The sequence below is a fragment of the Mercurialis annua genome, linkage group LG6 (genome assembly GCF_937616625.2).
Source record: "Mercurialis annua linkage group LG6, ddMerAnnu1.2, whole genome shotgun sequence".
Classification (NCBI taxonomy): Eukaryota; Viridiplantae; Streptophyta; class Magnoliopsida; order Malpighiales; family Euphorbiaceae; genus Mercurialis; species Mercurialis annua.
Genome location: NC_065575.1, coordinates 31,387,751 through 31,414,908, shown reverse-complemented (window position 1 = coordinate 31,414,908; position 27,158 = coordinate 31,387,751). Strand labels below are relative to the sequence as shown.

Genomic DNA, 27,158 nt, shown 5'->3' with positions numbered 1-27,158 from the left:
GAATATGAGGTTCACGTTTATATACTAAACATGTATTTGATTTGAACATATAACAGACGTATCGGCAAGCTACGAGGTCGACGGATTTGGATTAGTACAAGCTTATTATCGTATCGATTACATTGTAGATTGGATAGCGGTCCATGTGAGTTACATTTTACTTTCATGTATTATTCGCAAAAGCTATTTGATATATTATAAATAGTATTATAGCATACATCGCATATTATATGATTGATTTGTATTGTATATCGTTGAATGATTGTTTTAAGTATTAGAATCTGGTTTGCGATCCGAGGAAACAACTACCTATTGGGTGTCAATAGGTTGTGTGATCACCAGTGTTGGGTAAGTCTTAGCAAGTAGAACTAAACTAACTTATTTATGAATTCGATACGAGGTCAGTATGGTTGAACTATCCTGCGGCCTGTATCTAGCGAGTTGCAATGGTTGAACTATCCTGGGAGTCTGATTTATTGTTGGATTTAAGTGTTAATACGAGTCACCATGGTTGAACTATCCCGGGGCTGTACTAGATGGTTGGTTGATATGGTTGAACTTTCCCGTAACCTACCATCAGGATTAAGAAATTGTTATCGTTTATGAATACTAGGAAATGCCTAGTTCAAGATTGTTTATAAGATTAGGGTTTCGATCGGATCAAATACTTGGCTTATATTGTATATCGTATAAATGATTGGTTTAAATGCGATGTTATTTTTATAATACCATTAGTAATTTGTAATCTCACTCAGCATAGTCTGACCCGTTGTTTTTAAACATTTCAGGTGCTTAGTGTTTGGACTTGGCTAGAGTCCACCTTTTTGGGTCCGGAAATCGTTAGTCGCATGTATAGTTCCTGACTTCCGTAGAGCTGCAATAGTAGTCCGAGTTGACAGAGTCGTGGCCTTGACAGCAGTGTATTATGTTGGTTGTTTTACTTGTTGTCCATGTTTATATCTTTTTGTAGGCTACATTTGTTGTGTTTTGTTCACGATACTAGTTGCCGGTGATATGTATTAGATACACTAGTAGGTGTATTGTATCGTGGGGCCAATACGTACGTGGTACGGAAGTTAGAGCCCATATGTTTGACAGAACGGCTACTGTATATATTTGTATATATGTTGTATGTTGCTTCCGTGTGATTGTTATTTTGCAAATTTTTTTATGGTTTTAGGCTTAATACGGATTTTGGAGCTACCACTCCTATTCCCTAGCGCCAGTCTCGGCTCAATAATTTGGGTCGTAACATCTATGGCCTTCAATTACAATGTAATTTGAGATGGACAACAAATTGGTGGTACTGAAGATTACTAATGGAATTGATGAAACTCATTTCTCCAATATTTTATCTACTATCCATGCTTTGATTAACAAAGAGTGAGAAGTCAAGGTGTCAAAACAAATTTTAATGTGGACCATCTAGCATTGTTCGATGATTAGTGAGTTGCTCGTTTCACGAGTCTCCTCCTCTTATTTTGATTCCTCGGATCTTGCATGATCTGTTCGAAGTGTCTTATAATATGTATATTTAATTTAGTTTTGTAAGTTTTGCCTCTCGTTTTTGAAAAAAGAAGAAATTATTTAATTTAAAAACAATTTGTGTGATAAATTTATAATAAAGGTTGAAAATAATAATTTTTTAATACACATTAATAGTAAAAAAAATGACCATAATGTTGTCATTAAGGGGCAAAAATGATCCTAATGATTTTTTAGGAGCAAAAATGACCTCTAATTTAACTGTGTAATATATCTTCGACTAATGGAGAGATCTAAATCTCAATTTTAAAAATATTAAAGTTATATTTGCTCCTCGGAGACGACATCAGAATTATTTTTTTGAAAATTACGACGGTCATTTTTAAGTTTTAGTTGCAACATTAGGGTCATTTTTTGTATATTTTTCCAATAATATAAAAACATAAATCATTTAATATAATACGGCTGACGTGTTGCTTTTTAAAAAAAAAAAAAACTATGAATATATATTGTGAGATTTTATACTTAATCAATAAAAAATAAAGTATATTTACTACTTTAACTTATATTTAAAATGCAATATTTAGTTGTACTTATAGTATACATAGAAAAAAAACAATAAAATATACATATTATTCATAAAAAAAACACTAAAATAGAAAAAAAGAAGAAGAAGATAAGAGTATATATTAATTAAGAGAAAACGGATTGTTGGTTGAGTGCGCGGGCATGAATGGGAGTTTGAAAAAAAGGATTAATGAGAGCAACACACATGACATTCAACCTCTTCATTGCTATTGCATCATAACTTCCAACTGTGTCTATGTCAGCTCCACCAGTTTCGTGTCTTTTTTTATTATGTCCCTATGTTTAACATATTAGTATTACAGTGATGGAGATATTTTAATGGGTTAATTACATATAAAATCACCACCTTTACACGAATTTTTAAAAATAACACGATCTTTAAAACGTGTCAATTCAGGGCATCACCTTTCATTTCTTTTCAAAAACAACATGGACACGTTTTTTGATAAAATTTTGATGACTTAAACACCCAATGAGAGTGCCACGTGTCACGCCACGTCAGCAAAAATACCACTAAAAATGTGCCCGTGTTATTTTTGAAAAGAAATGAAAGGTGGTGCCCTTAATTGCCACGTTTTAAAAGTCGTGTTATTTTTGCAATTTCGTGTAAAGGTGGTGATTTTATATGTAAATAACCCTATTTTAATTAAATATCAAAAAACTATAGGATTGAGTTTTGAATTATCTTTTCTCGAGGTAGGCGGCAATTTATCCCCTACACTCTTTTAAGTATCAATTTGCTATAAATTTAAGAAAAAATTACAAAATTACCAAAAATTAACCTTCAATTATATTAATTATCATTCAGCTCAACTATTTAACATTACTACCACAAAAAATAAAAACTTTACATTAATAACATCGCAATAAAATAAGGACATGCGCATCATGACATCATCAATAACAGAATATATACAACACGGGATCCATGCTGACAGAATTTCAATTTCAGAAGGAAAAACCAATCATCTTATGACACGTGTCTGTCACCATATTCCATCCCTAATATCACGGGATTCTTTCCTTTTTAACAAAACTCAAATCAAAGCAGATCTCATATACCAAAAAAATATACAACAAATACAAATCAATGTCAGTAGCTCCTTCCTTATGATTTATCACTATTGTTGAAAAATTAGAAGGTAACATTTACAATTTTTTTGTTATATTAATAACAGACAATGTATCATTATGCATCTATATCATAACCTTTAAAATTTTGTACACAGATGGATTTATTCCTGTCATGATACAACACAAAGACAAATGAGCAGAATCAAATAAATATAAAGGGTTTTTGATTTTTGTGTGCCTATAAAGCATTGAAATTTCCGGTTTAGTGCCTCTTTAGAATTTAATTCCAAAAGAGTGCATGGGCCCACGCGTTCCGCATTGTGGGAATGCGGAACACGTGGCGTTCCGCATTCCTACAATGCGGAACGCATTAATTAGCTGATTAAATCAATAATCAGCTAATTAAGCAACTTTAATATTTGGGCACTTTAACAATTTTAAAAAACGATATAATATTAATAAACGATTTTAAATTAATATTAACAAACGATATAAATTAACAAATGATATAATTTTAAAAAACGATATAATATCAATTTTATTTAAACAACGATTTTCAAAATAAATAATATATTAAAAATACAACATCTACTACAAATGACAAAAAGCAAATATAGTGTACCAATATTATCTAAATAAAATTTTAATCTAAAAATTATATATCCATTTCGTCTCAATAAAGTTTGATCACTTAAAAAAAGTATATTATTAAAAAAATTGACTTGACATTTATAAATTTAAAAAATTTGTATGGTATTGATAAAAAGTTTAAAACGCAGTATGATATTTTTAACTCATATTAAATTGGGTTGTTTCAATTTTTTATTAATATTATCATACTAATTTTTTAAATCTTACAAATGTCAAATCGATTTTCTTAATAGTATATATTTTTTAAGTGATCGAACTTTATTGAGGCGAAATGAATATATAATTTTTAGATTAAATTTGTATGTAAATAATATTGGTACACCAATGATTGGGGAGACAAAAGTACTCCCCAATCATTAGGGAGTAATTAATCAACTGATTAAGTAATTAATCAGTTGATTGATGCGTTCCGCATTGTAGGAATGCGGAACGCCACGTGTTCCGCATTCCCACAATACGGAACGCGTGGGTTCAGGCACTTTTTTGAAATTAAATTTTAAAGAGGCACTAAACCGGAAATTTCAATGCCTTATAGGCACACAAAAATCAAAAACCTAAATATAAAGACTTTGAAGTTATTGGTGTCCTGATACCTGAAAATTCAACATATTTGAATCTTCTACATATAATAGCACAAGAGATATAAATAAATATGGAAAAATAGAATACTGAGATAAAATATCAAGTGAAGATTCATTATCCACCACTCAAAATCATAAACAATTCAAAGTTCAGATTTTACTTAGAAATCAAGAAAAAGAAATTGAATTTCATAATGTATCATCTCTACATAGTAATTACTGATGATACCGTGCAGATACACACACTTCTTCCAAAAACCATAAGAAGTATTTCAACAGATATTTCACAATCAAATAAACTCTCAGATACATTGCAAATACAAGAAAGATACAGTTCTGATACATTCTATGAAATAGGGCAGTATACAAAACTTCTTGCTGTATATACAATAGAATCTAGAGATGAGGCAAATGAGAATCAGAAAAAATAAGAAATAGTATCACATCCACTACAGGAAACAGAACTGAGAGTTGGACAATCATACAAAGTCAAATCAATTCTTCAAACATACTTACAAGTTTAGGTAGTCAGTCATCACTACCAGAAAAAATAGTTAAATCGCGTTAAAAGAACCTTTTGGTAAAATGTATATCGATGACACACGTGAATGGTATTTGAAGGCGTCAAAAAATGGAAACATTAGACAATTTATCATTCGTAAACTAAACATGAACCACACATGCCCAAAAGAAACCAGATTTAGCAATCAAAATCAAGCATCATCATCACACATTGCAGAATCCATCAAAATAAAGTTTCTAAATGTCAAAGAAACCTATACACACCAACATATATAAAGAATGATATGCAGACTTTACATGGAGTCCATAATGGCTTTGAGATCAAGACAAAGGGCATTTGAAATGTTAAGAGGTAACCCTTGTGAATCTTACAAATCATTGCCCAATTTTTTATATATGCTTGGAACTACAAATCCTGGATCTGCCATAGACACACAATTAAGAGAAGACAACACAATTTTGTATGTATTCACAGCATTAAAAGTTTTAATTAAAGGAAGGAAGTATTGCAAACCTATAATCGTTGTTGATTGTACATTCCTAAAGGCAACATTAGGTGGCACACTTCTTGTTGTAACAGCTGAAGATGCTGTTGGAAAGCTATTCGCTCTAGCATTTTCTGTTGTAGATTCAGAAAATGATGCCTCACGGAAATATTTCTTCACTAAATTGAAACAAGCATTTGGAATAAGACAAGGTAGCTGTATTGTATCAGATAGACATCTCAACATAGAATCAGTTGTTAAGAAGATTTATCCTGAAGCTACACATGGCATATGCATGTTTCACCTTCATAATAACTTGAAGACACGTTTCAAGAAAAATGTAAAGAAACTTAAAGAACCTTTTTTTTTTGCAGCAGCCAAAGCATACACCGAGAGTGAATTTGAATATCATATAAGAGTTGGACAACTTAGATGTTCGAATTAGACCATTTCTTCTGAGCCTCAAATATGAAAGATGGTTAAGGGTACATTCTCTCAAAAAAAGGTACAAAACTATGACATCTAACTTAACTGAGTCATTAAATACAGCAATAGTACATGCAAGAGAACTGCCAATCACAACATTACTAATGCACATACATGACCTCCAACAAGAATACTCATACAAACATAGAAAAATTGAAATGGATACAGTTACAACAATTACAAAAAACCATGAAGATTTACTTTTTCAAAATTACATTAATTCACTGAAATTGCAAGTATGTATATGTCATATTCACCTTGTTTTATAAAGTACAACACTATTTCATTATGTATAAATTATGTATATTCCAAGTATCTAACTCTCTGTATCAGCTATGTTGATCAACTGTATCTTAATATTGTTTCTATTTTGTTAGGTGAAACCATCTACACATGATATCATAACAGTGCTGTAAAAAGGTCAAAAGTACATAGTCAATATGATGGAAAGAACATGCACATGCAAGAATTTCAAAATTGAAGAAATTCCTTGTTAACGTGCTGTAGCAATTCTAAACGACAGACAGATTGAACCATAGGAGTACTGTTTGTATCCTTTGGAGAAAGAGGAAGAATGGATTATACCACAAGAAGTCAAAGACTTGATTGTCTTACCACCACAACATACAAGAATTGAAAGGTCCAAAAAAGAGAAGAAACACAACAACTTGGAAAAAATAAAAAAAAGGCAAATGTGAAAAGTGTGGACAAGCTGGATATAATAGGAAAACTTGCCGAAACATGCCAAAATTTACCTAAAATGTTCCTTTCAGTGTTTTTTATTCTATTTTTTTTCTAGTAATATATAAATTCTGATACATTGACGAAAGGATGAATTTAAATCAGTAGAGCATTTATATACACATATCTTCTTGCATCTTTTTTAAAACAAGTTAGATACATATATAATTATATAATATACTGTTAGATACAACTTAGATACATATATAATTATATATTATATATGTTAGATACAAGATAGGTACAGATATAATTATATGATTAAAAACAAACATATGCATGTTTCATACATATGCATTACATAAATGATACATATATAATGACAAGTTATATCATTAAACTGAAACATAAAGTACAAAAGTATATAAAAAAGAATAATAAATTCAAAAACAGTAATTCATTAATTTAAACAACAAAAACATAAACAAAAACCATGTATAAAGAAACCTAAAAACCATAACACACAAAAACTATATAAAAAAAACAAAATCTTTTGGTAAAAACCATTATTCATTCAAATAAAAACTAATTATTCAGTGTTCAATGAAGCTTCTTTCTTCCAGCTCTAACTTTGTATCTTTTTGGTTTGACAATTAGATTCTCATTGTCCTCAAATTCCTCTAATTCACTTTTAACATTGAATGTATTCCTCCATTTCCCATACTTGTACAAATTAAAAGAAGCACGCCTTCGGTGACCTTCACATCAAAATCTGATTCTCTTTCCCATGCACAAAATATTTCAGCAAAATAGAAGGCAAGAATTCCACAATCACTGCATAAAAACGCAAAAAAATATACACCAGCTACACAAAATATATAAAATGTATAAATCTGAAAAACAACTACTTACTCAAACTTTACTTCCGACACATTGTCTTCAAAAATCAACTCAATACTATCCTCGAGTCCTTGATTAAAATAGAACGGTGAAAGCAAACACAATGAAGACTATCATTGAATACACCAAACTTGGCAAGAAACAAAGGAAGAACAGATGCGTAATTCATAGCGATCCCTTTAATCGATAAAAAACTCAATGTTGAACGATTAGATTTATAGACTGTAATCCTCCTAATCTTGAAATTCAACAACGCGATAGCCCAATGATTGTTTGTAGAAAACAGATAAGGAACAACACACATTCACATTTACTTTAATCAGTATTAGAAAGCATACGTTTACCATATATATACTAAGAAATTGAATGTTCTTCATAAACAAATCCCGATCTCCGGTATCATAGTAAAGCTTCGCAAAAGCCTGCAAACTTTGATTAAAATAATCGTCGGCGGTTATAAATTTCATTGATATACTGCTGTCATATTTGACTTTCTTCCTCAAATAGTAAAATAAGACATCTATATGCTACAGCAACACAAAAACAAAAAAGTCAAATAATAAACAACTATCAAATCTACAACCTAGTAACATTGTATCACATGTGTATCAAATGTGTATCTCAGATATCAATACACACCTTTGTATGCATGGACTGTCCCCATACTCCAGAATAAAGAAAAAATCTTTGGTATTAACGATATTAGCACCAAAAATTAAAGAAGGATTGATAAAATTACAGGATTCCTTAACAAATCTTCCACTAAAAAAATATTCAAAATAAATAGATATCAATAAAATTAATTAAAACTAAAAAAATTGAACTTACTCCTTCAGTTTAGGGCATTTTAAGAGCCCTAAACCAATCTACTCATGGTATTCCATGATTTCTGGAGATATTAAAACACTTCCAAAGTTGTTATCCAATGGAAACATCCTAGGCACGACAAAAGTAGTATTCTCTATATGGAATTCCTTATTCCCAAAAATGAATTAATCCAAGTACGGAGATTTTAATAAACTACTGACATTCCGTTTGCTTTCAATAGGAATGGTAAGATCATTCGCTACTTTTGTCTTCTCATCATGCTGTATTAAATAAATAATATAATATATTATAGAAAATACATAAATGATACATGGTTCATACGAATTTTAGATATATAGAAAAAATTACAATACCTCATCAGTAGCCATTTTTGTACCAGATTCAGTTGCTATGTCAGCAGAAAGCTGAAAATTTAAAACCAAAAATAATTATAACTTAAACATAAATAAAACTTAATAATTTTTTTTTAAAGAAATGCAATTGTATTGGAACGGGCATTGATTTATCACCACCGCCATCATCATCGTCATCTCCATTGTCATTATTATTGCCATTATTACCAGCACCATCATTACCATTTATATCATTATCCTTCTCATCATCTTTTTGCTCACCATTATTCTCCTCATTGTCATCGTTATCCTCCTCTTCGTCATCATTTTCCTTCTCATCACCGTCTTCCTCACCATTATTCTTATTCTCATTTTTATTGTTATCCTCCTCATTCTCATCATCATCTTTGTCTTCTATATTAATGTTCTCTTTTTCTACGCCACCATCATATTTGTCTTATATATCGGCGTTCTCCTTTTCTACGCCACCATCATAAATCCCATCTACTCAATCATTGGCAACATCATCATGGTCACTAGCACCATTTCTATATCCAGGTTGTACAATTTCAGTACACACCTGATCGTTTAAAAAAATATTAGATACATAGTCGATACATCAGTTATACATATAACTTACAATGGAAATATACATATTTGATACAATTAAATAATGTATGATATAAAAATATACATATTAACTACATAATGGATACATTAAAGTATATATTGTACAACAATCAATTAAAAATAACTTACCCCCACATACGCATCATCATCATTATCATTACTGATGGATACATCACCAAAAGTAAGCACATGAACTACACAAGAGATGCAAGTCACAGACTCAGAGACCATCACCAGCTCCCTGACCCAGTACACTGCAATAACCGTAGGAGTCTTCGATAGACCAGATAGCTCATTATCCCATAAAATCAAGGATAAGGGCAAATCTAAACGACGAAACAAAGGGATGAGTGAGAATCAACAAAAATACTCCTACTACGATACAATGACTATGAACTATATATTGAAAAGGCTTAAGTCAAGTAAATGGATTCACTTTTCATTATTATTATTATCAATACTCCATCCAAGAACTGACTTAGGCATCAGAGGGTGTTCATGCCAAACACCGGCTCGAATCCTTCTTACCCGTTTTATCTTGACATGTTAGAGTCTAGCCACAAAGACGATCATCAAAACCATCATTTGGCGCCGTCTGTGGGAACGATTATTCGTTTTTAATACAAGTTTAATTTTGATTTTGAAGACGGAATGAATGACAGAGAAGAACCACCACCACCAGGAGTGGTACTAACAACCACATGATTACCTGTGAGCAATGGACCTATTCTTCCACCCCTCTTGCCCAACGGAAGAATCAGGGCCACCGTACCGGTTTCCAGTGGGACTTTACCAGCAACCAGTGGAGTCGCGTACGGCATTACACCGTCGCCGTTCATCATAAATACTAATAGATTACATCTCCCAGGAAATACGACATAACCTTGGAGGTATTACACCCCTCAGTATCAAGCACCTATGGCGTATCAGCAACCAATAGGGACGTGGTATCCGGGATATTACCCGTGGACTCATCACACTCATTCAGGATATCAACGACCTGTCCAACCCATCCCTTTCCCCTCTCTAGATACTGAAGGAACAGTGATCTCTACAGCACAAGTACCTCCGTACGTGCCCCAAGGGGTGCCTCTACCACCCCTCTATCACGAAGCAGTGATGAAAAGTATCAATGACTTTCAGGACCACCTGGTCGGGTTAGCTAGAGATCAAGCGAACCACAAGGGAACAAAGGAGAAGCAGAAGGAGGACGGTGACCCAGAGACCAGACGCAGGCGGGAAACACCAGTCATAAAGGAGAAAGGAGGGAAAGAAGCACCTAGGAGAGGCCATTCTGAGCCTGTACCTCGAAGGAAGGATGATGCTCCAAACAAAGCCGCAGGCACTGCTTCTTTGCCTAGGAATAAAACAACCCCGGAGAAGGTCGCAGACGCAGAGCCCCAGAACAGTGATAGAATCCATGTAATTGACGAGGAGGAATCCAGAGGAAAGAAGATATCTGGAAAACAGAATAAGGATGCTGAAAGTCACTCCTCCAATAGAAGAAAATAAGTGGAGGAAAAGAACAACATCGACGAGAAAATCAAGAACGCCATGAAGAAGTACCGAAAGGAGGAGAATGGAGTAGATGATGACCGGGAGGACGAAGACTCGCCCCTCAAGTCAGAGGTACAATTGGTAAGATTTCCTTCAAGGTTTAAATTGCCAACCTTTGACTCTTTTGATGGGACATGAGACCCGAAGAGTCACATTTCGAAGTTCAAAATGATCATGATGCTGCAAGATGTGACAGACTCCATGCTTTATAGAGTGTTCCCTGCGACAGTGAAGGGATCGGCACAGAAATGGTACTCTTACCTCAAAGCTAGATCAATCGTCTCGTTCTCCGATTTAGCTTCAGCATTTAAAGCAAGATTCAGGACCAACATCCCTATGTAGAAGAGTTCTAGCGACCTGAGGAAGTGCCAACAAGGAGAGCAAGAGACCTTAAAGAACTTGGTTGAAAGATTCAATAAAGAAGCGTTACAAATTAAAAATTTGAATCATGACACATCGATTGAGGCAATGAAGATGGGAACGAGATTTGACAAGCTTCGTGATAAGATCTTGATAAAGAAACCAACTACTTTTCAAGATTTGATGCCAATCACACACAAATACGTCGAATTGTATGAAGCCTGAAGAACTTTGATGAAACAACATGAACCAACTAAGCAAGATAACTCCAGATACCGAGGGAAGAAGGAGGAGGATAGACCCCGGACATAGAGATATGGCGCAGGTCACAGACCTTATGACTTTACACCGTTGAATAAAGCACCAGTCTATATACTTAGCTGGATGAAGCAGAATCGGGTGATGTTCAATGCACCCAAGAAGATGGATCCCGACGTCTAGAGAGACAAGAGCATGTACTGTTGTTTTCACGAAGGTTATGGTTATGACACAACAAATGCTGGGATCTAAAGAGAGAGAGATAGAGCAGTTGATCCAATCTGTACTTTTAAAGAAATTTGTCTATGAAAGGCTGGGAGAAAAGAGAAAGAGCGACCCAGTGGAGAAGGAGGAGAAAAACAAGAAATCCAAGGATGCAGTGTGAGTGGTGCATGTGATAGATGGAGGAGAACCTTACAGCAACATCCAAAAGAAGAAAAGGAATAGAAGAGGGTCGGCAACCATCTTCGCAATTAAAAGAGAGATAGTCCCAGAAGTTTAATTTGGACCTGACGATAGAGGACATGTCAAAGGCCCGCACATTGACTCATTAGTAATAGATGCAGTGATCAGAAATCACCTCGTGAAACAGATTTTAGTGGATGAGGTAAGTTCAATGAACCTGTTGACCCTAAAAGCATTAAAATAAATGAAGGGGTCAACGACAGACTTATGGAAGGCCTCTATTCCACTCGTCAAACTCTGAGGTACACCAATACGGCCAGATGGGATGGTAAGCTTGTATGTGGAGCTAGGGGATAAGAAGGAAGGACCTATTAAGAGGTTGCACGCTCAGTTCAATGTGGTAGATCTCCCTCTGGTATACAACAGTATTTTAGGCCGACCATTTATATACTAGTCCGGCGCAGTAACCAGTATCAGACTCCTGACCCTGAAGATGCCTACTTCGGAAGGAGCAGTAATCGTTAGAGGAAACCAAGAGATGGCCAGAGAATGTTGCATGGTGGCAATAAAAGAAGATGAAAGCCTGACAATTGAAACATTCCCAGGAAACGTAGTAGAGGAGGAGTCGCAAGGAGCAGAACTAGTCAGAGACATGCAGGAGCTCCACTTATCAAAGACTAAGACTGTCAAAATAGGGGTGGATGTACCAGAAGAGGTAGTCAAGGAGATAACAGAGATACTGAAGAAAAATGTGGAATCCTTCGCCACAGAACCAGCGGAGATTGTGGGAATTGACCCTAAGATAGCAGCGCACAAACTAAACGTAAACCCAGGGAGCAGACCCATAGCCCAAAAGAAGAGAAGATTCACAGAGGAAAGACAGAAAATAATCGCGGAAGAAGTAAACATACTAAAAGTAGAAGGGTTTATTCGGAAATCCGTTACCCAGAATGGGTGGCAAATGTGGTCATAGTGAAGAAGGCGAATGGGAAGTACAAAATGTATGTTGATTTCACGGATCTAAACAAGGCTTGCCCAAAGGACAGTTACCCACTTCCAAACATAGACCAGTTAGTTGACTCCACAGCATGTTACCTCCTGTATAGCTTCATAGACGCATCACAAGGGTATCATCAAATACCGATGGATAAAGAAGACCAAGAGAAGACTTCGTTTGTCACAGACCGAGGCACATAGTGTTACACTGTCATGCCATTCGGGCTAAAAAACGCAGGGGCAACTTACTAGCGCTTAGTCAACTTCATGTTCCAAGACCAACTGGGAAGAAATGTCGAGGCCTATGTCGATGACATAATTGTGCAGAGTGGGACAGCGGAAGAGCATGCACGTGACTTAGAGGAACGTTCAAAGTTTTGAACAAGTTCGAGATGAAACTCAACCCAGTAAAATGTGCCTTCGGAGTAAAGGCGGGGAAGTAATTAGGGTATTTAATAAGCCAGCGAGGGATAGAAGCAAATCCAGAGAAGATTCAGGCAATCATAGATATGAAGGCCCCCCAGAGTGTGAGGGACGTACATAAATTGAATGGCAGAGTCACACAACACTGGGACGTTTCGTTTCTTCCTCAGCAAAGAAGTGTCTACCTTTCTTCAGGAAACTCAGGAACATGGAAAAATTTACGTGGGACGAGGATCGTCAGATGGAATTTGAAGAGTTGAAGTTATTTTTGACCAAACCCCCTACTGAGCAGACCAATAACCGGAGAGACGTTGTACCTGTACTTATCGGTTGGGAGAGAGACCATAGCCTCAGTACTGGTACGAGAAGAAGAGGAAGAACATAGGCCAATCTATTATATAAGCAGAACACTGAAGGGGGCAGAGCTCAATTACCCGACAATCGACAAGCTTGCACTGGCAGTAGCAGTAACAACCAAGAAGCTTAAGCCGTATTTCCAAGCACACACAATCATAGTACGAACAAACCAACCTTTAACGAAGGCACTTCATCGTCCAGAAACCTCTGGAAGACTAGTTAGATGGTTAGTACAGTTGGGAGAGCATGATATCCGATACGAGCCAAGGAAAACGTTGAAAGCCCAGGCACTCGCAAACTTTGTGGCCGAGATGATGGAGAAGCCATGTGACTTAGTCATAGAGGAGTTAACCTGGAAACTTTTTGTAGATAGCATCCAATGATCAAGGAGCAGGCGCAGGCGTAGTCTTACTGGGACCAAACAAAATTGTCATAGAGTATGCAGTGCACCTGAATTTTAAGGCTACCAACAATGTAGCACGTATATGAATATTTCCTTTCATTATTTTTGATATCAATATTGATATGTCTTCCTAACAATATAGCAGAATATGAGGCCCTCTTAACAGGACTCGGAATAGCAATAAAAGTGAAGGAGAAAAATTGAGAATTCATAGCGACTCTCAATTGGTCACCAGCCAAGTTTTGGGTCAATTCCAGACGAAGGACGCCAACATGGCAAGATACATGGGAAAAACAAAAGAAAGACTCAAGAACATAGATAAGAATGGGGGACAGTGGAAAATAGTTCCTATCCCTAGAGAAGAGAATACTAGAGTAGACGCAATAGCCAAGGCCACAGTAGTGAAAGGCCCGCTATATGTGTCACTTCAGATGAAAGAGGATAGAAAAACGCCCACAATAAAGGAGAAGGCGATGTTACCAGTCATAGTGCTAGATCCATGGATGCAACCTATTGAGGAATACCTAGCAGATGGCATACTACCGGAAGGACGCGCAGAAGCAGCCAAGCTGGTCCGAATCTCCTATGTTTATTACTTAATAGAAGGAGCACTGTACCGGACCTCAGTCACACACTCCTAGTCCAAGTGCATATCGCTAGAAGAAGGAAGTTACGTTTTGAAGGAGCTTCACGAAGGAGAATGCGGAGCACATGAAGGCTCAGTCACCTTGTACAGAAAGGCAATGCTGCAAGGCTTCTACTGGCTAACTATGAAGAAAGACGGAGAGGATTTGGTTAAGAAGTGTGACAAGTGTCAGAAGTTTCGGTCACTTATCAGAACCCCTACGGCTCACCAGTCCACTATAGGGAACCCTTGGCCTTTCATGATATGGGGAGTAGACATCTTGGGGCCCTTTACCTCAGCCAGAGGACAAGTCAAATTCATTGTAGTCGTAGTGGATCGCTTCACCAAGTGAATAGAGGTTCAACCAGTGAGCACGATAACAACCCAGAAAATTCAGAATTAGTTAACTAAGAAGGTCATGAGCAGGTACTTAAATCTTATTTTTTAATTCATACATGCCCATCAAACACACTAACATGTAACAGGTTTGGCACTCCACATGCCCTAGTCACAGACAACGGAAAACAGTTCGACTGCACAAGCTTTAGAGAGTATTGCACCAGATTGGGAATCATCCTAAAATTCTCGTCTGTAGCCCATCCGCAAACTAATGGCCTCACAGAAGTCACCAATCGCACAATCCTGTCCGGAATTAAGAAGAGGCTGGGCGACTAGAAAAGGAGATGGGTCGATGAACTCTACCATGTTATATGGACTTATCGAACCACTCCCAGAAAAGCAACAGGGAGACGTCGTTTCGCCTCACATATGGAACGGAGGCAGTCCTCCCAATAGAAGTGGGATTGCCCACACCGAGGGTCCAAGTCCTTGATAAAGACCGCAACAAAGAGTCCTTGAGGCTATGCCTGGACCTTCTAGAAGAAAGGAGACACCAAGTGTCGATCAGAGCTGAATCCTATCGCAGGCAAATGACTAAGTACTACAATGCACGGGTCAAAGAAAGAAGTTATGAAGGCCCCCCCAGAGTGTGTGTCCTTCAACTGAGTCAGGGACCAAAGGATCATGCTCCATAATCTCAGAAGTCTCAACCGCCAAGTCTTTGACATCTTCCACCACGGTTGAGATGGTCTCTGACACAGTCGGTAGTCCCGAAGGAGGCAAAAGCACTGCGTCCTCCTTAGCTGAGTTTTCAGTCAGCTTCTTGTCTTCTTCAGCATCTAGGGCATTCTCCACACCATCACTAACAGCATCTGAAGGAAGGGTAGGAGAAACAGGCAGCCCAACTTTCTTAGCTGCAACCTTAGCCGCAACCCTCTGACCCAGAGCACGAAGGTCAATGGACATGAACTTATTGATATCATAATCTGGATAATCTTCACGGACAATCTTGATAACAGTGGAGCAGAAGGCAGCCACTTATATACACATTGACATCCCTTTTATTATTCTTTTGCTCTTGAGACAATTTCTTACACGAAGCTCTAAGTTGGCACATAACACCCTCACGATCAGCAACCGTTTTCTCCAAAATCTTAATTCGATCCATCGCAGTGTGGTTCAGTTTAGAATGCCTAGCCCTCTCTGCAGATGCAGTCTCTCGAAGACCAGCTACTTCTTTCTCATGCTTCTGAGCCAAATGCGACGGGTCAACCCTCTGACGATGAACCAGGGGCTTTCTCTTGCATTAGTTGATAAAAGAAATACATATATGTGAAATAGACACAATCAAAGCTGAAGAACAACAAGCAAAAGAAAACAAGTCACGGGCCTGCAGTAAGGAGGAGTCAATCTTGTCGCAGACATCGCCATCTAAATTTTTCTCCCAGATTTCCATATCTTTCGGGAACTGAAAAAATTGGGAGAAAAGAGAGGACACTTGAGGAGACGCAACAGTCAAACCTTCAACATTTTGTTCCAACCAATCCCTGGGATTGAGACACGAGTCTAAGTTCTTCTTCAGCCGTTTTGCAGATCCCTGCCTAGTCCGCTCGCGCATGTCCCGAGCCTTTTTCCCAGAAGAGGGAGGGGGGGGGGAGCATTTCAGAGGTTTTCTCTGTTTTGACAACAGGTCTTGGAGGCAAGGAAGCAGAGGCAGGGTTAGACCCAATGATCACAGGAGTATCATCATCAAAGGTAAGCGACAGGCTATTAAGAAAATCATCACACATTTTTGCAAAAATAGAAGAAACACACAATAAGTACAAGATGCGTAGTCCCACATTCAAATTAAAATAGACAAGAATCATACCCTGAGAAGTAGCAGTCAAATCTATAAAAGAAGAGGGAGAAGATGTGTGGCATGAATGTGACAATGTGCCCTCACTTTATAGAGGTCACTCAGTCACATTGCAGAGAGGTAGGTCAATCTCAGGAAACTTACGAAGCAAATATTTCTCTACTAAGTCACAATAGTCATACATCTGACTCTTAGCATCATCCACCAACGAATCTAACACCTCTAAATCAGTAGCATAGAGGGGAGAAAAGGTCAAGGAGGCAGACTCATCAACCCATTCAAGGGGGAAGTGATTGAACGCACTCTCATAACTTACAACAAAGAAGGATCGTTTCTAGCGCTTTGGACTTTTAGGAAGGCCATCTACCAAATGCCGACCCATATGAGCAGTCAAACGATGATAAAATTCATTGTTTCAACGAGAAACATAATAAAGTTCATTAAGAAGACTCAGGGAAGGCACTAATCCCCTATCACAAGCTAGCTCAATGAAACAACAAATGGCCCAAATGGCATTTGGGTGTATCTGGCCCAAAGTCACACCATACTCCACAGCAAAGGATTCAATCAGGGGATCCAAGGGAAAACGAAGACCACAACGAAATTGTTCCCTATACACAAATATTTTTCCAACACCTACACTGGCATTAGCCGCTACACGAGACCCACAAACAGATAGTGAGTATGCAACATGATTACCATATGTCTCACGAAACTCATGCAACATATCTTTGTCGACATTGGCAGTAAAAGAGTTTAAATAATTGCGGTATTCTACGTCGGCACCAAAAGAAGGAAGAGACACGGTGGATCTAGCACGAGTCTTAGTAAAAGAAAACACAAAGCAATTTAAAGAAAGATAGAAGAGTTACCTAGCAAATAGGAAGAAGAAGAAAGCCAAAAGAGAGACAAAGTAGCCGAAGGAAATCAAAAGATATCTATATGCTCAAAAAAAGAAAAACCAAAGAAATGAAAGAGGAAAGAGGAAAAGAGGATATTTAAATAAAGCTTTAGAGAACCGTCAAGAGGTTACCTATTGAGAACGTGGTATGCGTTGAGGGGTGAGAAGTTAATGAATTTTGAATTTTGAAATAAAAGAAAACGGAAGGGCAGAAAGCACTGACAGGAAGAATTAAAAAATTAAAAAGGTAAAAGGGCCTGAAGCCCGGAGATAACTTGTCAAAGAAAGAAAACGAGGGTTACAAGCAACGACCCTAAGACGCAGTGAAACAAACATAAATGCTTGATAAAAGTAATTTGTTGGGAGGGACTAATGATGGATACAACACCAAAAGTAAGCACATGAACTACATAAGAGACGCAAGTCACAGACTCAGAGACCATCACTAGCTCCCTGACCCAGTACACTGCGATAACCGTAGGAGTCTTCGATAGACCAGATATCTCATTATCCCATAAAATCAGGGATAAGGGAAAATCTGAACGACTAAGCAAAGGGATGAGCGAGAATCAACAAGAATACTCCTGTTACGATACAATGACTATGAACTATATATAGAAAAGGCTTAAGTCAGGTAAAGGGATTCACTTTTCATTATTATTATTATCAATACTCCATCCAAGAACTTACTTAGGCATCAGAGGGTTTTCGAGCCAAACACCGGCTCGAATCCTTCTAACCCGTTTGATCTTTACAGGTTGGAGTTTAGCCACAAAGACGATCATCAAAACCATCAATTAGGAACTTCCTTTTCATCAACCGACATATTAAACTACAAAAAACATAAATTAACTTAAGGAAAATCAGTAAATACTAGATGATATTAAAAAAAACTGTCATAAACATTAAAAGATACCTTAGGTAAATTCTTTATTCCAAAATGATCGCCAATCACTAGCAAACAATAAAAAATGATTAACACCTCCTTCTTTAAAGAATTAACTTCAGATTGCATATTCGATTGAGTTGACACGATTATATCCAGTCGACCCTTCAGCTTATTAAGCCTTCCTTTGTCGTGATGATTCAACTTGCTTACATTTCAAATAATCAGCAAGAAGCTCACCATCAGTTGAATCATCCAAATCTTTAACAATTTTTTTCTTTCCAAAATGAAAAAATCGAGAAATATAAAGTGAGTTCCGTTATTCTGTTGTAGGAACAATATTCTTCAACTATGACTAACAAAAAAACAAAAGATACAAATAAGATACATATTCAAAAACTGTAACATTAAAACAAAAACTAATTCTTTTAAAAAACTTATACCTCCTCACGTGTCAGATCATAATAAGTCTCATTCATATATTTATTGCAGATATTCATCATAGTGATTTTCCATTTCAACATCCGAGACATTAATGTTCCTTTATCATTAGTCAAACGAATTTTCAGAGTTACGGCAGGGAAAACTTCGTAAAACCATAATTTCTAAGCCAACGGGAAACCAAGTGTGTAATAACCTGGAATTTCGAGATTTAGAAAAGAAGCGATGAGTCTCATTTTGAATTGTCAAAATGAGGAAAGTAAGAAATTAAACGGAGTACTTGGATAAAGAGAACACGAGTAGGTCAATATTGGAATTTTAACAAGAAAATTTCAATAATAATATTCCATAAGAAAGATGGAACTGGGTTAAAGAGATAAAGTTCAGAAAGTGGCTAAAAGTTCACTTTAGCTCAAAATTTGAAAATGAGCTTTTAATTCCCAGAAAATAGATATTAAATAGAATATAGACGGGAATTATTATTTATAGAAATAATATCGATAAAATGGTTTTCGATAATTATTAAAATTGAGGTTTCGACAAAAACTTGGAAAAAATGCAAGTTAACTCAAAGTTGGAATTTGAGCGTTTTCGGCCGAAATTGCCACATTAAGATATCGAAAAGTGATGTTATAAGAGAGGAGACTAATATTATTTATTTGAAAATAAATAATATGTGATTTGTCGGACCTAAAAGATTTAGCGTTCGACGGACTAAATTGGACGAAAAAATAAGTTCTGAATTTCAAAGTGAGGAGGTGGCAAGTCTATAGACCAAAGAGGAACTTTGCCATAAATATATAAGGAAATAAATCTGAGTTTAAACTCAGAATTATCACTTGATCTTAGCTAGCCAAACCGTCATCATCTTCATCCTTAAGCAAATAGAAGCAAAATCTTAGAATCACCATAACTTTCTCGTTTTTGATTCGTTTTGGACGATTTTTGCGGCCATGGAACGAGGAGGAGCTCTACTGATCTATACATGTTAATCAAGGTAAAAACGAAACTTGAGGTTAGAGTTTGGAGCTGTAAGTTTCGGGTTTGTTGATTAATGATGTTTATGATGATTCAATTTTGGAATTGATGTGTAGATGTTATAATTGATTGATTTAGTTGAAATTTTGGTATGAATTAATGGGGATAGGTTCGGCCATGATTACGGCTAAGAGTATATGGTTCAACTGATGATTGTAAGCTTGTAATGGAGCTATTAGAGCTGAAGATTAGTGAGTTTGTATGTTGAATATTGTTTGAAGATATTGCAGAATATGTGCTGCAGAATAGCCATATTGCAAGGAAGATATCTCAAGTTATACAGCTCCGAATTAAGTTCGTTTTGTTGTTACAGAAACTTAAGGGTGTTGGATATTATGTCGCTAGTTCGGCCTCTAAGTGGCTCAAATAAATAAGAATATTATGTCGCACATAACAGTTTTGAAATTTGGGACAACCCAAGTTAGTAACTTATGAGCGAGTTTTCGATACCTTCGGACGCTAGTAACCTAATGTAATAGTTTGGGTTATAGATATTAGTTATACTTTTATTAGATATAAACGTATTTGAAATGTGATTGTGTAATAGGTAGCGAGGCGTGAGTATATTTTACTTACTCGCATTATCATATTAAATTTATGTTATATGCTATATGAGTAATATTTAAATGCATCGCATGAATTGTTTGGAATGAGATGTTTGGATTGATTTGTATTGTTTGGTTTGGATTATTTTGTTTGGCTTGCATTGATTGGATTGGTTTTTATCGTCTGTATACGACTTAATTGTATTGAAATGGATTGGCTGGTATTGTATTATTTATATTTCTTTGTATATGCGACTTGCGAATGTGTGTGGGGTTCGTATTAGAAATGTGATAATAGAATTGAGTCAAGTGTAGACGACAAACATAGAACGAACCCAAGTAATTGACAATGGGGCCTCTCGGAGGTGTAAATACGTTTGTCAATCATGGTTGCAATTTTCAAGTGAGTAATGTTGGTTGTGATAATCATTTCATGCTTATATTTGAATATTTAATGAGAATTGATAATAATCGTTGGTTGCCTAAAATGGCAATTTGGGCCAACAACGTGAGATTGAGTTATTGGTTGCCTAAATGGCGATTCGGGCCAATAACAATATGTTGGTTTCCTAAAAGGCGATTTGGGCCAACATTGTGATAATTCAATTATTGGTTGCCTAAATGGAAATTCGGGCCAATAACAATATGTTGGTTGCGTAAAAGGCGATATGGGCCAACATGAGAATTCTGCGCATGACTGAATATCCTTTTGTAAGCTTGATGTTGATTGGAAATGTGTGAATATGTTTGGTTTGAATTGAACATTGGACGACTATGTTTGTTATGGTTATTGCTTATGTTGAATGGATCATCACTCGATCTATATTTTAGTTACTTGGAATGCTTATGAATGTGTATATTTTGTATGGTGTGGAAGTTTTGCGAAGTTGTGTGGTGTGAGCTCGGTTGAATTATCCCGGGTATTTTGTATTTGTGTCTGGTTGATTGATCCTAAACTTTGTGTCTAGCGGAATGAGCCCTGACTTTCTGATGGATAGAAAAGGAAATACCTTCTTTAAGACTAGGTAAATACCTAGAGCGATATAAGTCTAAGATTAAGACTTGCTTGAATTGTTTATTTTTCCTGTTTGAATTGATTGAAAGTATATGTATATGAAATGATTGTGTTTGCTCAAAATGGTTTTTAAATTCGATGATATTTTGATAATAGGGCGAGTAACGTATAACTCACTCAGCTTAAAGCTGACCCCCCATAGTGTTTGCATTCAGTTACCTAAACTCTAGACTTGGATAGAAGTCCGCCTTTTGACCGGAAGTCTATTTGCAATTAACAGTCTGGACTCTCGTAGCTGCTGCAGTAGTATAATGTCTGTCCAATTTCGTGGCCTAGTACGACAACATGTTTTATGATGTTTGCAGTTGCTATCTTTATGTATACGTTGTTTGGCTACGATGTATGTATTTTTTCCATGGAGGTAGATTCCCGTGAGGTGATCTTAACACAACGAGTTTGTATGCCGGGCTAGTATGTACAGAATATGAAAGTGATAAGCCCGAAGAAAGTTGTATGTTCTTAGTGTGTAATAGTATATTTATTAAATGCTTCCGCGTATAAGGTTAGTATGTGATTGTTAGTTGATCAATTTGCGAAAAACGCTTTAGTGAATTTTAGGCTTGCTACGGGTTTCAGAACTATCATTCTCATTCCCTAGCGCCGGTCTCGACTCGAGATTTCGGGTCGTGACGAAGTGTGAACAGAGCGAGTTTCGGTGGGACAATCCCTCGTTGGTCCATGCTTATGACTGACTTCAAAACTAGTTTGGTTTTATAAAATGTGAAGTCGCCACCCAGCTCAGCTAGGAATGCCTTTTCTACCGACTATATAACCTTACTTGCCTCCGGTAAGGATATCGTACGCTATACCAAAAGACCGGGTTCTTGGACGCTACCAAGACTCTTATACTTAGCTTCTCAATTACACTCTCTTTTATAGGATATATTCAATATCTCATCTTAATCAGGCCTAGAGTCCAATGGATAATTGCTGGAAAATAAACACGTATAAAAGCGGTAAATTACATAAGACGCGCATATGACTCGATCTGGACTGGTATGTGAAGCATATAACAAGTTGTCTTGACAAGCATTTAATCCTAGCGTTTTTAGCATATAACAAACGTGGATTGTTTTTATTCTTTTTGCATGAACAAAGCCTAAAACCGGATGTCTAAGTGAATTCGATTTTATTAAGTCATCTTGAATGCCTATACATCCTCTATTTACTTTTTTCATGAAAATCCTATGATTTTTAAGTGATTTGCTGGTTTGATTGCTAATTTAATGTGGTTAGTCCTTTAGCCTGTTAAAAGGTGGATTGGAATTGCTATGAAAAGCAGTAAACAATGCCAACAAGCCCATGTATAGTTGATAAACATGCAAGGTTAAAAATACTTTTAAACCTTGTCGAACCGGAGTGTCGGGAACTCGTCACTGCTTTGGAGGTCGACATGGTTAGATTTTGGTTTCGCGATGACATGAAAGTTATTTATCTCATCAATACAGATCCACCGGTTCTAACTGGGATCGATTTCGAGTTGAAACGAACTGAGAATTGCTCGTGGAAGTCGTTGGTTTCTCGCGGATTTGGCTTCTAAGCCCGGTTGATTGGTTGATTACAAATTTGGGATTAAAGGCCCGAAAACAATTTGGATTTAACCCATTACAATAGAGAATAAGATTATACAACTAATTACAAGTCCGTAGCCTTAAATCGCGCCTAATTCTGAGCTCAAACGAGCCCAAAAACGCGAAAACAGTGCTGAAACTACGAATCGAAGATTTGGGAGCATTTTGAGGACAAAGGCATGAAGCCAGTTTGAGTGGCGCCGGCACCAAAATGGACTGGTTGTGTCGCCACAATGGACCGGTGGCAACACCAATCTTTGCCTAATATGAGGAGCAACTTTTCGGGCTTAGGAAACATGCATAACAACTCAAAAACACGTCAAACGCACAAGGAAACACTCTGGGACATACTGGAATTGGAATATGATGTCTAAAACTAAATTAAACACCCTATAATATATGTTTCTAAGCTTATTTCATGAATATTATGGTAAAACAACAAAGAACACAAAAAACATCGCAATCATGGAAATTTGAGTAACAAGCATACATCCTAAGCGCTTAAATTAAAAAGTTTCAACATTTAATGACTAAGATATATAAAACAGCCTATGGACGTATTTCTAAGTCGATTTTATGAAAATCATATTGAAAAGCTTAAAAGCATGGTAGTAATGGTAGTTATGGCAAAAACACAATTTAGGCAATTTACAGCAAAACGACCTAAACATGCATTCTAATAACATGTAATCTAGAAATTCTAAGTAAACATGGTAAAAGTGATGGAAAGAAGGTTTGGGTCCTCAGAAGTACCGTCTGGAGTCCTCGGCTCATTTTGTAGTGATCCGGACATGGAGTCCAGCTTTGGGTCGATGTTCAACACTGCGTTCTTGAGTGATTTAAGCGTCTCAACTTGTTTTTAGGACTGGAATTGAATATGATGTGTGTGTAGTGAAGGTGGGTGGTTCGGCCAATCACCTATATTTCTAGGGTTTGAATTTGTTTTGTTAGGTGTGATTTTTGTGTTCTGGTCCGATCTGTGGCTATGCTGGTTAGGGGTTCTATTTATAGTGGTTAGGTTAGAGTGGATTTACTTAGAGGTTATGTTAGTTTTAAATTACTATTTACCTAGAGTTGGAGTTTGAGTTGAAGTTGAAAGAGTGTTAAGTCATAGACTATTAGGATTATGATTATCTTTATATTATGTATCTTTATTATTTTGAATTAAAATTCGTATTTAAACTTGCTAGCTAAGTAAAAATATGCTAAAAGTCAGTTTTGGTGTCCGGGTATTAAAAAAAGAGCAAATTATTATGACACCCCTCACATTTGATATAATTCATACTTTAGTCCCTCTTGTTTAAAAATCAAATGATATGGTCTCTCACTTCGTTCCTAACAACAATTTAGTCCTTCCATCCATTTTTAATGTTAGTCAACAAAGTCAGCGAAACTATATGGCCCCCATTTTTGTTTTTATCAACAATGTAGTCCCTCACTTTTGTTTTTTTTAACGATTTCGTCCCTCATATTTGAAAATTAATTTACTCCTAAGTCCTTTGACTTCGTTGACTAACACCAAAAGGGACGGAAGGACTAAACTGTTGACGGAAATAAAAGTGAGGGGCCATATAGTTTAATTTTCAAAAAAGAGGGACTAAAGTGTGAAATATGTCAAATGTGAGAAGCCTCATAGTAATTTTCTCTTAAAAAAAGCTTATGGGACCCTATTAGGGCTGTCAAAATGGGTCATGAAACAATAACACGAATCGCCTGACCTGTAAGTTTGGCGAATTCGGGTTGAGGCTTAGCGTGTCCGTGTCAACCCGTTTATGACACGAAATAAATAGGTCGTATAACAAGTTGACTCACGAACCCATTTACCCGACCTAACCCGATTACAAATTTTATTATTTATAATAATATAAAAATAAAATAGTTATTGATGGTTTTGCCGTGGTCTTTCTTGCTTCGCTCCAACCTGTCAAGAAAAATAGGTTAGAAGGATTCGAACCGGTGTTTGGCTCGAACACCCTCCGATGCCTAAGTCAGATTCTTGATTAGCTAAAGTATATGCTTTTTTATAAGTAACGAATGAATTAACCCTTTTACCTGACTTAAGCCTGTATTTATACTTTCTTCTATTGTAATTGTAGTCGAACTCTTCTTCTAATATGAGATCGCTATGCTTGATCATGAGGCCTTCCTTATCGGGATTCTGTTCAGCCAACTTCATCTTAGTTTGTTGGAAGTCTAATTTACTCGTGATTGGTTGACTAGGTCTGGCTCTTGGGCCTGGGCTATAAGCTGATTGAAACCTCTGTGTGACTAGTCTTCGGGTCTTGTTCGTGGGCCTGGATTATGTTAGTTTATTTATGAACAAAGGATCACTTTACCCCCTGAACTTGGCGCAAAGTATCAAAAACGTCAAAATTAGCAAAATGGGGTCACTTTTACCCTGAACTTGTCAAATTTGGTACAAAAACCCCCCTCCCCACTCTCACTTAAGAGAGTGAGATACACTCTCCGGTTTTCAAAGTGGTTTCGGTTTCTTAAGGTGGTTTTTGATAGAAAAAAGTTTAAAATAGTCCTAATTCTTTTTAAACATTTTAAATTAATACCTAATAATTTAAAAAAAAAACAATTTAATCCCTTTAATTTAAAATTTTATATGACAAATTAACCCCCAAATTTTATATATCTAACAAATTAACTTCCAAATTAAATTTTTAACAAAAATATTAAAACTTTAAAATTTTTTAATAAAAAAAAATTAAATTCTAAAAGACCCACGGGTCTTGATGAACAGACCCATGGGTCTGTTCATCAAAGATTTGATGAACAATTTTTGTTCATCAATTGATGAACAGACCCATCGTGGGTCTGCTGATCAATTGATGAACAAAAATGTTCATCAAAAGATGAACAGACCCATCGTGGGTCTGTTCATCTTTTGATGAACAATTTTGTTCATCAAAAGATGAACAGACCCACGATGGGTCTGTTCATCATTTGATGAACAAATTTTGTTCATCAAAATGATGAACAGACCCATCTGGGTCTGTTCATTTTCTTCAAATGAAGAAGATGAACAGACCCAGATGGGTCTGTTCATCGTCTTCCTCGTCAAACGAGGAGCGGATCCGCTCCTCGTTTTGGCGAGGAGCAGATCTGCTCCTCGCCTGAGGAGCAAATCGCTCCTCAGGCGAGGAGCGGAGCTGCTGCTCCTCCTCGGAAAAGAGGAGCAGCAGCTCCCTTCTCCGGCGAGGAGGCTCCTCCTCCTCGCCGGAACTGTAAAAAAAATTTGAATTTTTTTTGGAAAAAATCTAAAAAAGCCCCTAGATTAATTAGGGTTGAATTATGATTAGTTAATATTTAATTATTATTAATTAGAATAAATAATGATTAATTAGAACCTCACTCTCCATTTAAGGTGCCACGTCAGCATAGGGGTGTTTTTGTACCGGTTTTGCCAAGTTCAGGGTAAAAGTGATCCGGTTTTCCTACTTTGGACGTTTTTGATACTTTGTGCCAAGTTGAGGGGGTAAAGTGATCCTTTGTTCGTTTATTTATTCTATAATGATTTTTAAGGCATTTTTACGAAAAATAAGGGTTTCGTGATTTTCCGGCTATTTTGAGATTTCAAAAAGATATTATTTTTAATGATTTGGATTAAAGTATATTTCTGAAAAAAATATATATTTTCTTGGTTTTGGAAAAATCGTCATTTTTACGAGATTTCGGGTTACGAAACTCAAAATGGGTATTTCGGCCGATACGAGCGTGGGACACTCTTGAATTGGAAAATGATTTTCTGAAAGAATAATGTATTTTATTTGAATATTTTATCCCAAAAAATGTATTTTTATAAAGGAGCATAACTAGTATTCATAAATTTTACAAAATTTCAAATGTTCGTAGTTTGTTTGGTTAGAGT

The 27,158-nt window shown here is 36.3% G+C and overlaps 1 protein-coding gene across 1 annotated transcript; it reads left to right on the top strand.

Annotated features, from left to right (window-relative positions):
• Positions 1–5,210: 5,210 nt before the first annotated feature.
• On the top strand, positions 5,211–6,288 carry LOC126687750 (uncharacterized). Its single transcript, XM_050382307.1, has 4 exons — positions 5,211–5,673; positions 5,761–5,820; positions 5,936–6,108; positions 6,250–6,288. The coding sequence occupies exons 1-4, from the start codon at positions 5,211–5,213 to the stop codon at positions 6,286–6,288; spliced, it is 735 nt and encodes a 244-aa protein (XP_050238264.1).
• Positions 6,289–27,158: the final 20,870 nt, after the last annotated feature.

Bases quoted from the DNA above. Each gene is read 5' to 3' on its own strand.
- LOC126687750 (XM_050382307.1), top strand. From the start codon at position 5,211: ATGGCTTTGAGATCAAGACAAAGGGCATTTGAAATGTTAAGAGGTAAC. The intron at 5,674-5,760 runs GCATATGCATGT...TTTTTTTTGCAG, and splicing joins TTATCCTGAAGCTACACATG to CAGCCAAAGCATACACCGAG. The intron at 5,821-5,935 runs GTTCGAATTAGA...CATTAAATACAG, and splicing joins AAGAGTTGGACAACTTAGAT to CAATAGTACATGCAAGAGAA.